The following is a 15,022-nucleotide window of genomic DNA, read 5'->3' on the forward strand; positions in this document are numbered from 1 at the left end:
ATTTCCGAAGTGCTGTGCTATTTATACCTAGTTTATATACAGTATATATATATATATATATATATATATATATAAACTACATTTAAGCTTTTTTTTAATTTGTACTTCAAATTATTTAACATTTTAATGATAATGATTTATCTTTTCATTAAGTTCTGTTTTCTTTCTTGTCGTCTTTTGTTTATTTCGATATAGATAGATGGAACTTTATTCACTGTTTCAGGAATGTATTTATATGTATTTATATACAACTATGTTCATTATAAAGAGCTGACTTTATTATCCTCTACTTTTTCCACTACAACACATTTGTCTTCGGAGGCTGTTACTGATAATGAACCTCACAAGTTATGATTAAACTATGATAACATGATGCAGGAAATAAAAAATATCACGTTTTTTTTCATTTTTTATATCAAACATTCAAATAACTCAAGTATTTGCATCATCCCCTCCTTGCAGATATAGAGTGTGCCAAAGGTTTTTCCAAAATGGCCGAAAATGCTAAAACTCTGGCAAGTCAACAGGTGAGACCTCCAGCAAGTGCTGCGACTCCTCATGTTTCATACACAGTATAAAGTTCTCCTCTTTCCCATTTAAGGAATTCATGCCTTTCCGTGAGATCTATACGGCGGCTTTCAAAAACGACATTGAATACAGCAAGCTGGTCCTTCACACCGCAGCCATACTCCAGAGCAACAAATTCATGCAGGTATGGATCATGAAATTGTGTTGCTTTCCTGTTTCAATGAAGGAAAGACTGAGTTTCTTGTTTGTTTATTTTGGTCATTTTCCAGCCGCTCCTGGCTAGAAAGAATGAGCTGGACAAACTCCGAAAAGAGGTGAAGGAGCAGTGGCAGAGGGAGCTTAAGAAAATGGCGAGTAGACGTTCACACTATTGTAACATTATTAGTGAACTTCATCTAGAAAAAAAAGTTGACTTCCTGCCTTCAGCATGAGGCGGACAGTGCGTTGAAGAAGGCTCGGCAGCTGCAGGCACAGCGTCAGGAGGAGCACGAGAAGGCCAAGGTTTCTACCAGTCGTCTGGAAGAGGAGCAGATAGGAGGAGCGGGGGGGCCAGCGGCGGCCAAACAGCTGGAAAAGAGGCGCCGGCTGGAGGACGAAGCTCTGCAGAAGGTGAGGAGTCCGAACTGAAACCTGATGAACTTTTGGTGTTAACAAAAATCTCGCCTCCAGGCCGAGGAGGCCAGAGAGCACCGCAAAGCCTGCCAGGTGGACGTGGCCGAGAAGAGGATAGACCTGGCCCACACCAAGAGTGTGATCATCACACAGCTGAGAGAGATGGTGTCCCAGTGTGACCTCACCCTCAAGGCGGTGAGTTTCAGTTTCTCTGCCTGGAAGATCTCCTGAATGTCAAACCCTAAAAGCGTTTCCTTGCTCTCCATCCAGGTCACTGTCAACTGGTTCCAGCTTCAGCAGGCTCAGGTGGTGTCTCTGCCCGTGAACCACCAGAGTCTGTGTGAGAACGCCAAGCTGTACGAGCCGGGCCAGCGCTACATCGACTACGTGCGCAGTCTCTCCACGGATGGGCCGAGGGTGGAGTCGCACTCCTTTGATTCGCCCGTATCACCAAACCCAGGGTAGGAATATAAAACCACATTTTTAATTTAGAGCAAAATTTTAATTTAACTAAATATATTTCGGATGATTCGACCTCCCACTGCTTTACATGTGTATAATAAATAAAGATCTTACACTTCCTTAGAACTCACGACAGAAGAGAAAACCTGTTTCGATCTAAATGGACGAGACATTTTAATTAAGAAAAACTTATGACGGTATCATCAATTTTGAAGCCATAAGAAGAAACTCAACATTTAATATTAGACAAAAACACACATGTGCTCCTATGACTGCATTTATTTTAGACCTATATCTTTTGAAAAGTTTTATTTGTTATAGGTCTTTGTATTAGCTTTTTGTGTTTGTTTCCTTTCCCAGCTGAATAATTAAAAAACGTTTGGAAATTAATTATACCATATTTACATGTATTGTATATAGTTTATTTTTGATTTATAATCGCCTGGATCAGTTTTTCTTTTCTCCAATATAGTTTTACTTTAATTGTAAAGTGTCTTGAGGTCACTGTGTGATGATATGATAAAATACAATTATATTGAGAAGCTTTAAATAATTGAAATAAATGGAAAAGTCAGCTAAGAGTTGTATTATTTTTTATTATTACTATTTAATTTTGAATATTAGTCAAACATGTGGATATTTCAGACACTGTTTGGACTAGTTGTCCTTGTTACTACAGTATTTTGTTTTTAAGATTGACTGACATATTACGCCTTTTTTCATCTTCCTTCAGTTTTAATTTGACTAGTTAAGTCTTCAAACTTGCCATCAATGGTTATTATTTGATCTACCCATTATCGTCACTTATTCTGAAATGTTGTTTCTCTAGTTATTGCTATGATTTATAATGTGTTGTTTGAGTTGAAGATAGAATAATTGCTGTTCATCAATTAAATGAATTTGCAGTTGCCACACAGCAGACTCATGGAAATAAGTGGAGATTGTTGTTTAAAAAACATCTCCCAGCTCTGCTGCTGTGGCAGCTTTTCTTGAGTTGTTTTTGCTGAACAGCTTTAGCTTGGGCTGCAGACGGGCACTGATTACCGGAGACGGGACCGATTTACATTTTCTAGGATTCCAATAGTGAATAAGGAATGTAGGTGTTGAGTGCTTCGGAGCTGTTCCAGTGTCCTGAATGGGCTTCATTCATGAGACAAACGGCGAGGAATAGAGCGTTTTCCTTTGTGTTGGGAAGAAAAAAGGGAATCTAAAAACAGATCAGTTCCTCTGCCTAATTACTGTTTATCCACTGTAGATCTGTTGTATAACCATTTGTTAAATAAAAGAACCACTGATTACTTATCTTTGTTTACGCTCAGCAAATCAGATTTGTATCATAAAAGAAATACTTAAAATATCCTCATTTTCTGGCTCTAAAGTCTACCCTTTTCCTAATGTAGTATTATTATCATTGATCTTTTAGCAGCATATTTTAAATAATTAGTCTTCCAAATGATATCTGTATTTGGAGTAATTTCAAGTAAACAAAACATCAATGAAAGATGTTTTTTCTGATTTTAAGCTACGCATGGTTGTCCTGTCTGGCCGACACCCAGTAAATGTAAAAATAACTAATCCAACAAATAAATAGGCAACAGGAAAAGGAGTTTCTTTCTCTGATCTCCGTCTCTTCTGCCTTAAAAATAGTTTACAGGAAAGGAAGTGAAGCAAACAGAGTTTTAGATTCCTGCTGCTGACCTACGTGCTACTAATATGGAAACTCCAATGTCTCCTCACATGCATCAAGTATTGTTGAAAGATAATCTTGGTTCAATTCAATTATCTAAATGAAGCTTTGATTCCAGACACTAATCCTCTGAGCTCATGATTAGGTGGTTGATCTTGTCAGAGCTGATTGTCATGCCAATGATGTTATCCAGAAATGTGTACAGAAATACTTGAAAATGTACTGTATATATATATCATTTGAATGTTATGTCTTGATATTTAAGTGTTGATTAATGGAACTCTAAAGGGTGGTGTTTAGAATCTCATTTAACCATTCATTTGTAAATTGAAACTCAAATGACTTTAAATAATTTAATATATGTCAGGTAACACTTTGTCTAAAGGTCTATTGTATAATGTGTCATAAACACATTAACAATACATTAAAGTTAATTTTTAATGCTTTATATATGATGTTATGACGCTTTTTAATAATGCGCCATAAACGCAACGAGCTATTTTAAGTGGTGTCCAGTGTTCATAATGTTTTTTAGTGCTTTAATATAACATTGTAATTACAAAATCATTGTACTTACTTGATGCAGAAACATCTGTTCAAAATGAAATGTTGTGTTTTTGTAAATTTCTAATGGTTAGTTTCGATACATGATTATTATAAGAGCATTGACTTCTTCTATAAAGCGTTTTAAACTTATTGTAATGTCTTATGGATGTGCTTGTAATACAATACAGGAAAACTGTGTACATTTTTGTTTATTTGGATTGTTAATGTCACAATTAAACTCTGATGTGTTTTGATGGGTTTAAAAACAGTTTCTCACAACTGAACAATTGGACATTCTATAGTCTGGCATCTTTTAATCCTTAGCACATCCTTTAACCCTTGGTAAAAACAAAACATAATGTTGTATACTTAATGTATTTCTTAATTAAAAATCCTCCTTTTCATTTGCTGCTTAAATCTAACAAATTCAATGACAAGACTAGAGCTTGCATTGGTTTCTCTTTGTGTTGAAAACTTCCACTCGTCTGTTTTCTTCGTTAGATTTAATTTAACATTAAACCCAGCAGATATTTTTCAAGGCTAACCATGAATAATTTCTCTTCCACCTTCAGGCTGCCTCTGACCAAACGCTCGCTGAGCGGCAGCCATTCTTCCCACAGCAACCTCTCGCAGGGTTCGCTCGTCTCTGACCCGCTGTGTGCCGACGAGGTGGACAACGGCGTCAACGCGCATCACGCCAGGATCGCAGAGAGACGCTCGAACAGCAGCACTGACATCCAAGGTACAGCAACGTGTTTAAAGAAGGAGGTTTATGAACAATCAACTAATGTATGCTTTATTGAAGTCATGTGGTTTGATGGCAGGAAGTGAGCCTGGATGCTTGAGGTTCATTCTCTCACTTTAACAGCCCATTGTTATGCGACTCGTACTTCTCATGTTCGGGTTAATGGCTCAGCGTTTAATCACCGACTCATACATAGCAATAGTGATCCACGTTGATGCTGATTGATGTGAATTGGCCGTTGAAACCCGGTGCCATCATCATCAGTCATCCCGAGCGGAAGTTTTTTATTCACCGTTTTATGTTGGTGATGTTTAATTAACCCGATGATTTCCTTCCAGCATTAAAGATCCAGGGTCCGTTTCGTCCCTGGGCGTCTGGCAGCCAGGGCGGAGGAATGTGCAGCGACTCCGAGAGCGCGGGCGGAAGCAGTGAGTCGCGGTCGATGGACTCTCCCACGGCCAGTCCAGGTGGGAAACGAAAACCAAGTTAAAATCCATCATTCACTTCTCGCTTTTCTATTCACAACTGTGAAATTAGAAAAACATTTTTTTTACTAAACAATGGGGAGAAAATGAAATGGCATTGAGGCAGCACATACCTCTGCCAAGGAGGCCATTTCACTAGTGACACATAAGATGATTCAAGAATATACATTTCTGGACATATGGAACACTTTTATTCAGCAGCAACTAGGAGAGAAGTCATATTTGAATTGTTGAAGAGCAGGACAATCCTAACTCGACAAATGATGTTTCTAATATTTCAGTAATTGTTATTATTGTTGTTTAATCTCACTTTCCATTTCTAACTTTGGTATAACTTGAAAGTATTTATAAAATAAGGTGTAAAAAAAACAACATCTCCCGTCTTTGACAAATTTAAAACAAAAAAATATGATCCCTAAGTACGAATGCCCAAAAATAGAAAGATAAAACAGTGTTTTTGGATTCAAGGTAAAACCATTATCAAACCAACAGTAACCTTATTTCGTCACCAGATTATTGTTTTGGTTTATTTTGTTCATCCTTTTTTTTTTTTGCTTTAGTTCTGAACAAGGCATTTAAAATCCATGTATCTGAATCAAATTTGGAGAAGATCAGCACAATATAATCCAGAAGATTCCAAATATAGCCAACGAGACTGTCTTGAGTTTTGGTTTGAAGTTTCACTTTAAAAAAAAAAAAAAAAAAAGGTAAAACTTTATTGATCCCTCAGGAGGTCTCCTTCGGGAAATTGTTTTAAAAAGATACACTTTGAAAACCTTTGGATAATCATGAGCTTTCTGAATGAGGATCTAAAAAGACATGCCACAATTGAAACAATTTCCTGTCTTAAAGACGAATTTAAATCTGTTTTTGAGTTGCTTTGCCAAAACACTCTTGCACCTGATCTTCCACACGAACACACCATGCCTCATGTCAGCAGTGAAGCAGCCGTCAAGTCAATGACAATATAAACATTCCTCAGCGCTGACTGTCCCGAGCTCCCCTCCGGCATGCATTACACCAGCGAACCTGAGTGCTGAGTGAATGATACTTTGGGAAAACAAGTGTGCCAGTTCTGTGTTTCATATTGTGTAATTGTAAAAGTCAACAAACCACAAGTAAAAAAGGGCGTCTGTGTAGGAGTTTGTGTTGTAACAATGTGTTGCCGCGCTACAGTCCCTGCTCGCTCTCATCGGTGAGCAAATGTGCTCGCTCGCCTTAAATCAAGGTGTGGTGAGTTTCTGGGTTGTGTTTGCTGAGGAGACTTTAAAGAGAGTCATGTGGTTGGAGACCTTTTTAAACAAATCCAGCTGACCTTTAACTCAGAAACAACAACTTTTGCTTCAAATTACCTTCAAGGCATTGGGCTGGATGAGTGAAAACTTCACATTCCCACCTTGGGTGTTTTTTTAAATCAACATTCATTTGACAAAAAAGGATGATGATGTGTTTGAAGTAACTATAAGACATCAGAAATGTGTCGGACAAATGGCTAACAATTCAAGTTTTCTACTTTTTTCATTATTATTATTTAGTACAATTGAAATACAAAGTAACTTTGTTTATCAAAGTATTTCTTATATATCCTTATTCCTTTAATACATTGAAAATACGCAATGGAGAATGAAAGAAAGAACAAAACAAATAACTTTTATCCTTGTGGCCTTTTTTATATTAATATTTTGAATTAACATTTTCATCAATAAAACAAGATTATTACATCATATTTTGATCATATAACATTAAATACATGTATAAGTTTTGTATAGCAAATATATAACGACATGGATTTTATGTTTATTTTATTTTTTTAATCGTATATAGGCTTTATATATTTGTAACGTATTTTGTTTCACTTGTTATATAAACTGTGAGGTTCCTTCTCAAATACATATCTTATGATTTGACTTGATAACACTATTAAAATACAAATATAATTTAATTGACGACCCCTTTAAAAAGTCCCAGTATGTAATATATGGCTCCGCATATAATGTAGAATGAAAAGGTTTTTTTCCCCACTTTCTAATCCCAAAATAAAGGCTGCTCTAATATAAAGGTGAGGGAAAATCATTGGCCATCTCTATAGAGTTGCAAATGAGAAAAAGTCTCCAACTGGGGATTAAATTATCACCCATTTGACCTTGACTCCGCCCTTTCTCAGGTGACAATAAATACAGATTGGTTTCTGACTCCAGGTCACAGTGCTATTGTGGTTTGATGAAGGCAACAGTTTGCAGTGAATACTCAGTTAGGCCTACTAATGGTGGCTGCTAAGATATGGACTTACTGGTGCGTCCTGCCTTATTGTGCAGGGGACTTCAAGAGAAGACTGCCCAGGACCCCCTCAACGGGGACCATGTCATCCGCCGACGACCTGGACGAAAGGGAGCCGTCGTCGCCCTCAGATACTGGTAAGTTTCTGCAGACATTTTTTCAACTTGAATATGTTTTTTGACCTTAACTATCAGTCTGGTGGCTGTTTGATCCTATTCGTGGTTGTTCTGGAGATAAAATGTGTGTTTTAAACATTATTTTGGTCTCCTCAGGTTTGAATGAGCTGGTCATCGAGGCCACCAGCTCCCCCGGCCCCTTTAGAAACACCCAGATGTCCAAAGCGGCTCAAACACACAAGTTGAGAAAGCTGAGAGCGCCATCCAAGTGTCGGGAGTGTGACGGTCTGGTGGTTTTTCATGGCGCCGAGTGTGAGGAGGTAAGAAACCAACAAAAGAAACACAGGAGCCATCTTTTTTTATTCAAATGAACTTAAGATCCTGTCGATGTTGTGCCAGGGACAACAAAAAAAAACTCACCTACTAGTTGTATGAGTTGGCAGCAGATCCCGAAGGGCTGTTGTCGAGGGAGCTGGATTAAAATTAAAAAATGTATAATGGTCCGACCAAAAAAGTCATTTGATTGACGCGAGGCTGGCAGAGGAGTTTGACAAGTGCAGAATGCAACTCTCCAGTGAGCTGGACTCACTTCATGAATCTAGTTCAAGAGGTTACACACTGTGAAACTTTATTTGTTTGGCTTTTATTTGTCAATTGAATCGAAGGTTTAAACCTTCTTTTCTGGGGTGAATATTTTTTATTCAAGCTGTAAAAAAAAAGAAGCCTAAACCAGCTGGTGTTTATAGCCTGAATAGTGGCTGTAGTGGGGCTATAAAAAAGAGGTGGTAACTGGTCCCTAAGTATTCCAAAAGCTTGGAATGAATTAGTTCCGGAGCTGAATACTCTATTATCGTCACAGCTTATAAAAGTGTGTGACATTTATTAGCGATAGAGGCTGAAACGGTTCACTGCAGGCGGGCCTAAACTTTCCCGGTGGTAACTCCACATCTGATTGTAAGTCATTGTTGTCTTATGATTGAGATAATCTTATTTCTAAAATGACGTTCCCAGTGTTCGTTGGCCTGCCACAAGAAATGTCTGGAGACCCTGGCCATCCAGTGTGGCCACAAGAAGCTGCAGGGAAGACTCCACCTCTTCGGCATCGACTTCACTCAGGCGGCCAGGAACAGCCAGGACGGGATCCCCTTCATCATTCGGAAATGTACATCGGAAATCGAGAACAGGGCGCTCAACCTGAAGGTGAGTCAAGTGGTTCTAAAATTTCATTTATCCAAGAAGGGCGTTTTTCCAGTCATCCAACCATAATGCAACCATTTAGCTACTTGGTTTTTCTAATTAACCATTTAATGCCTTCTCGATAATTACCCATAATAATCCTACATTTTCTCCACCACTGTCTTACTTACAAATACATAAAGATGTTTAAAAGATTGATGCTCAATAATAACTTTAGTAGAATAAATATGATGCCAATGTAAAAGTGTGTTTGTTTCTCATGCTCTATCTATACACCTTTGCAATGGAGTTCATTTTAAACTTTTATTTGTTGAACACAATGAAGCCAACTTTAAATGAACTTCTCAGTCAGTGATGTTAACACTGCTCTACTGTTATTTTCCAGGAATGACAAATACCTGGTTATGTAATCTCTAAGCGATTATTTTTATAGATAATCCTGTGGTCTGAGCTGTGTTTAAATAGTTATGAATGACACTGAAAATGTCAAATAAATAATGTAATTGTATTTAAAAATATTGCCTTTTATATAGCCATGTTTTTAGATTCTCTGCTAGTTTAAACTGAGCTGTGAGAAACCAAACAAGTGACACTTGATACAGATGAACAGGACAGACCCAAGCATTGAATAACTGGTTAAAGTGAAATGCAATAGAAGTATTTAAGGCTGGAATCTTATCGTTAGTTTGTATTGATCTGTATCTTCTTTATCTTCTTTTCTGCGCAGGGAATCTACCGGGTGAATGGAGCCAAGTCCCGCGTGGAGAAGCTGTGCCAAGCCTTTGAGAACGGCAAAGACTTGGTGGAGCTGTCTGACCTTTACCCTCACGACATCAGCAACGTTCTCAAGCTCTACCTGAGACAGGTACGCCGCTAGAAGAAGCATCCAATAGTTAAGCCTCTTAAGCTGTTTAGGTTTTGCATATTGCTCTTCAAAGACATAACTGGCCAAACCAGTGCTTATCTATAGACGCTTCACACCTCCTCTGATTACAAGGAATCTTCCTGAGAATTCTTTTATTTATTTAACTTTTTTCCTGCTCAGCTTCCAGAGCCGCTCGTCCTGTTCCGATACTACAACGACTTCATCGGTTTGGCCAAGGAGTGCCAGAGCGTCATCGTGGAAGAGCTGGAGGCGGTTCGTCTGGGTAGCGCCCCGGCCGCCCCCGGTCACGTCAGCGTGGAGCTCAACCGAGTCCTCTTCAAGATCCGAGACCTTCTGAGGCAGCTGCCCCTCCCCCACTACAAGACCCTCCGCTTCCTGATCGAGCACCTGCACAGGTATGAAGTCAAAAGCTGCAGAATATCAATGAAATCTTAACTGAATCATTCTAATGCTATAATATTCGATGCTTCAGTTCATCAATGTGATTTTTAATCCTAATCGACTTCTTCATTTTCAGAGTGACAGAAGAGTCGGAGGAGAATAAAATGACAGCGAGCAACCTCGGAATAATCTTCGGGCCGACGCTGATCAAGCCAAGGCAGGCCGACGCCGAAGTGTCCCTCTCCTCTCTGGTGGATTACCCCTACCAGGCTCTCGTCGTGGAGCTCCTCATCAAACACTACGAGATGATCTTCGACACCCCACTCAGCCCCTTGGGCAGCAGCTCGCCCACAGAAATCCACGGGCAGCCCGACCGCCTCACGCACCAGGAGAAGGGGCAGCAGCTGAGTCGACACTCGAAGTCACTCGGGGACATTAAGGAGGTGAGAGAAGTCGGCCTCCCCGGCAGCGTCGTCGGAAGTGACTCCGCGTCGCTGACTTCTCCTTCTGTTGCAGCAGAGCTCGAAGGTCTACAAGAGATACTCCTCCATCATCCCTTCCTCCCACTTGTTGGCAGAGGTTGAGGAGACCCTACCGAGCCTGGACGGAAATGACTTTGAATCAGGTTAGATGAAGAAGAGTCAGATGAATGATAGAAGCCTTACATGTACAGAAACCAACACATTTTTGACGTGATATGTTTGGTCAAGACACTGTCTTTTTTTCTTTCCCTGCAACACTGAAACCTTTTTTTAATATTACTCAGTGTCAAATATTCTGACAGTCCCCTTAATGCAGCCATTTCATTGTATTTATGTGGCCTTCATGAGGTCAAATATCAGGTAGAAACTGCATTTGGTGTTTATTATACATCACTAGTTCAACGATTGTTATGACTATGTTTTAGGACCTTTCAATTACACAAGTATTTACAGAATAGCCCTTCAAAAGATTAAAGTGAATATAAAAAGACATTTGGAATGAAAGTGTCTTTATATAAGATTTATTGAATTATAAACATAAGATGTATAAAATAGTAATTTTTAGCATTCTTAGTTTGATTATATTTTTTATTTTAGTGTGGCTTCTCTTTAATATATGGGCTTTTTTCACTATTTTTGCTTGATTGCCCCTTACAAAATTCACTGTGTAAAATGTGACACTTTGTCATGATAATTGATGAATGATCCAGCTAAAATATTAATAATATAATTGTTTCAGTCATTAATTCTTAGTTTTTTGTGAGACTCTAACCAACCCAATCTATTAAGCAACTCCAATTTGGAGTTATTTGACAAAATAATGTACTTTAAAGTTTAATATTGATATATTTTGTGAATTCTTTTTAACATGCTTTCTGGCACTTCACGATTATTAAACTATTTCTTACAAACTAGAACGAAAGGGTCACCGCAGTTTTTAGACTAAACACAAAGTTGGGTTTCAGAATCATGTAAATATTTAGCTGCATCAAATGTGTGTGAGGAGATAAACAGCATCAATGTCACGTAAAGTGTCTCACCAGGTACTTTTGAAGCTCGATTATTTACAGAGATAAACCTCCTCTGGCATTAAAATTAATATGTAGTTAAATATCAGTCTAAGCAAAAAATCTCTCAGATCCTAAAGTTTTAAACTTATTTACAAAATCATTTTCCTGACTGAAAGAAACCTCAAATGATTTAAGGGCCCTTTTTTTTTTTTACTACACATGAAAAATACGATCATTTTTCAACCTTCTTTCTGATTGGCCTGTTCCTGGTCTGCTCACGCTTGATGGATGTTCATGATGTGCAGGTTATTTATATTTGTCATTTAAGATAAACATCTGAATAGACGATATTTAAAAAAACCCAAATACATTTAGACTCTGAACCTGTTTGACATCAATATTTAACCCGCTTGTGTCTCTTTAAAGCTGATGACGTGGATTCCGAAGCCATCAACGGCGATCTGTCTGCGAGTGTCCCAGAGGTCTCCAAGGCCGCCGACCGAGGTCTGTCTCGGTCGCAACACATCACGGTCACGAGGGTACAGCTGCGACAGCATCGCAACAAACTCTATTCCCGGCCGGTGAGCCTGCCCGCCGAGAGGCTCCCCGCCAAGAGGGGTGCGGCGGTGGACGAGAGCAACACTCGCAACAGCGGCTCCGAGGAGGACAGGAAGCCTCTGGACGAGTCCATCGAAGAGGTGGACGAGCCGGAGAGAACCAAGGCTCGCGTGGGCGCTCACCACCGCAGCACCTTCATCGACACGCAGACGCTGCGCAGGACTTGGGACAAACAGTACAAACACCACGACGTGTGTCCCAGGCCCGTCAGACTCGTGGCCAGTCTGTCCACGGACTCTGTGAGCGTGGACGGGGACAACTTGTCCTCTTCTGTCCCCGTGTTCTTGTCCAGCTCTCTGGATACCTCCTCAGTCAGGCCGGGCAGGACTTTAAGAAGGGAGGACAATGTCACGCAGCTCGGACCCGTTTTCAGAGCACCGAGGACTCTCCAGCCGCCCCCCGGAACATTCTACAAGCCCCCCGTGGGGACGAAGGCGAAGGCGCAGCAGGACTCCACGCCCACGAACAGCGGCGAAGAAGAAGACGAGGACGAGCAGGAGGAGTTTGGGCTTGAGATCGAGGAGTCGGTGGACGAGCCCACAGAAGAGGACGACGAGGCAGAGCAGGCTCAGTCTCCTGAACCAGGCGAGAACCAGACAAAACCCGTGTACCAGAGACTCCGACCCAGACGCCTCCAAGAGTGTGAACACAGAGAAGCTCATTTTGTGTAGTCGGCTCATGTCGACACACATCGCCGATGAACCCGGGAAGCACTTAAAACAACGTTTTCCACCTGATTTCACCCATTTTATCAATCGCAGTTCACTCTGTCACCAGGTTGCAATATTTATATTACTTTTGAAAAAATGTGCAATTACATTTTATGTCTTTTGTACTCAGACTTTCTTATGTTTATATACCAAAAATATATATTTGATTTGTTTTAATAGCGCATATAGTGACTATATGAAAATAGCTAACTTTCATCTTAACAGTATTTTCCAAGAGAAATTTCATATTGTGAGGTAAAATGTTACAAGTTCCGTGTGATTAATCATCTTGCTAATGACTACTGCTTCATCCAAACATCACGTGCTATGCTGGTTATGATGTCATGAAGTAACATATGTTTTTATACATGTTTTTAAAGGGTCAACTTTACACTTTTTTTATGAACCACATCATTGCATTTTATGTGAACACATTTCTTCATTGCCAAAGCAGTTTTTATACATGAATAACCCAAACATCATTCCTTTTTTCTGTAGCCATGAGTTCATCATGTATTTAAATCTTTATTTTTCATTCGTGGTTTGTAGAATGTTAAGAATTTGTGTTTTAAAAAAGCAGGTACATCGAAAAACACGCCCTTTTGTAACTTATTAAAATATATCTGACATCTTTTAATCGTGGAAGTTTTGGTTTTATTTTCGCTTTTTCAGGTGATGAGCATGAAAAGAGAAGCTGCCTCAGTGCGAAATTACATTTGTAACCATTGTTTCAGTTTCATTCGTAAGTGTGGGTCAAGTTGACTTCGTGATTTCACATTTTATCTACTATTTAATAACCTACCGAGGTCTATTGGTACTCAAGGCATGTGGGCCAAATCCAGCCCCTTTAAATCACAGGCAAGATGGTTTTAACATTTACAATTTTGTGTGGCCCAACAACGTGTCTGATTTACGTTGTCACTCCTTTTCTGAATCCTCCTCCAGCGAGTTGTAATCACACCCTGCTTTGATTATACAACGAGTCACTTGAAGGTGACCAGATCAATCACTATCTTTAATATTTGACTAGTCACAGCAGAGTGGGTTTGGTTATGGTAAACAAGATTTAATCTCCAGAAAATGTTTTCAGTGGGCGGGGCTTAAATCATTTACTTATGTAAATATTTCAATGAAAAGAGAGTTTTGTACAGACACATACTAATAACAAAAGAGGTCCAAGATCAATTAAAAATATATATGATTAGCTTTTATATAAATAACCCAGAATAAAATATGATTTTTCTGTTTCATAGCTTTTTATCCTAAAACCTTCAGGCTCTTTTTATTCTCTACCCATTTCTTTAGTGTTGTCAGTCCCTCACTACACTTACAGAATGTACAAAATCTGGCCCACCCTTTGCCCAAGCCTTATTTTTCATAACAACGTATGACTGAAGGAAAATAAATTTTTGGGGTAATCAACTCTCCTCTTTCAACTAAGCGAGACCATTACATAATCAAATATAGTTTTGTGTTTGCTTGTCATGAATATGTTTATCATGGAATATGTTTATCATGGAAATTACAAGAAAGTCCTAAAAGCTGGAGTTTAGATTCTTTATTGTAGATAAAAGTGAGATGTGTGTGTCAGCTGGAAACATGTGCAGCCTGAGGAAAAGCTAATCTTTTTTTTCATAATTCATCTATAATATCTAAATTACCAACTATGTAGTGATGTGCAAATGATTGCCTTCAATGAGATAAAATAATGAAGATTTGTTCCATTAAAATATATATATATATATATATATATATATGTATTATGTGTGTCCTTCAGAAATACTTAGTCTGATACTGGTTTAAATAGTTTTATGATTTTTTTTCCTTTAGTATTGTCGTTCTGTACTTTCTTCACAGGTGAGGTGTGATGCAGGTTCTCGGGTCACGTAGGCGCGAATGGATAAGAGACCCGAGCGTTCTCCCGACGCTGGGAGAGGAGATTACATCAATCTGCTTAACTATTCACAAGGTCTGGAAATTAGCTGCGTTAGCACCTTTGGGAGCTCTCGGTAGAATGTGTTGTACGGCACTGGTTTGGTGTCTGACTTCTCTGCAGGTGGTTCTTTGAGGTAAGAAACATTCATGTTCCTCTGTTTAATGGGCTCTTGTGATGCATTTAGATTGATAAAGTCAGAGGTTTTCTGTGCACACTTCATGGTGAATGTAGTCGTTGTGTAAAAGAAATCCTACGATATAGTAACTGCAGCTTTCAAACATTGATATATGAAGCTGGTGAGGACATATTGTAGTGCATGTTCTGATATAAGAGGTTATTTTACT

General features: G+C 39.1%; 1 protein-coding gene across 3 annotated transcripts in view; it reads left to right on the top strand.

The window, feature by feature from the left end:
- The window catches only part of arhgap29a (Rho GTPase activating protein 29a), a 33,763-nt gene extending 20,384 nt beyond the window's left edge, over positions 1 to 13,379 (top strand). For 2 of the 3 annotated variants that reach the window (XM_087788868.1, XM_087788870.1), the window contains 16 exons: positions 463 to 527; positions 602 to 712; positions 798 to 878; positions 955 to 1,137; positions 1,198 to 1,335; positions 1,411 to 1,601; positions 4,408 to 4,577; positions 4,919 to 5,047; positions 7,381 to 7,479; positions 7,615 to 7,778; positions 8,470 to 8,658; positions 9,383 to 9,520; positions 9,701 to 9,936; positions 10,059 to 10,365; positions 10,439 to 10,547; positions 11,841 to 13,379. In XM_087788868.1, coding sequence (XP_087644994.1) covers positions 463 to 527; positions 602 to 712; positions 798 to 878; positions 955 to 1,137; positions 1,198 to 1,335; positions 1,411 to 1,601; positions 4,408 to 4,577; positions 4,919 to 5,047; positions 7,381 to 7,479; positions 7,615 to 7,778; positions 8,470 to 8,658; positions 9,383 to 9,520; positions 9,701 to 9,936; positions 10,059 to 10,365; positions 10,439 to 10,547; positions 11,841 to 12,703 — 3,173 coding nt within the window. In that variant the 3' untranslated portion in view covers positions 12,704 to 13,379. The remainder of the gene's footprint in view (positions 1 to 462; positions 528 to 601; positions 713 to 797; positions 879 to 954; positions 1,138 to 1,197; positions 1,336 to 1,410; positions 1,602 to 4,407; positions 4,578 to 4,918; positions 5,048 to 7,380; positions 7,480 to 7,614; positions 7,779 to 8,469; positions 8,659 to 9,382; positions 9,521 to 9,700; positions 9,937 to 10,058; positions 10,366 to 10,438; positions 10,548 to 11,840) is intronic. The other variant, XM_087788869.1, reaches the window with a different exon arrangement.
- Positions 13,380 to 15,022: the final 1,643 nt, after the last annotated feature.

The sequence above is a fragment of the Callionymus lyra genome, chromosome 4, assembly GCF_982586985.1.
Source record: "Callionymus lyra chromosome 4, fCalLyr1.hap1.1, whole genome shotgun sequence".
In the NCBI taxonomy this organism is placed as follows: Eukaryota; Metazoa; Chordata; class Actinopteri; order Syngnathiformes; family Callionymidae; genus Callionymus; species Callionymus lyra.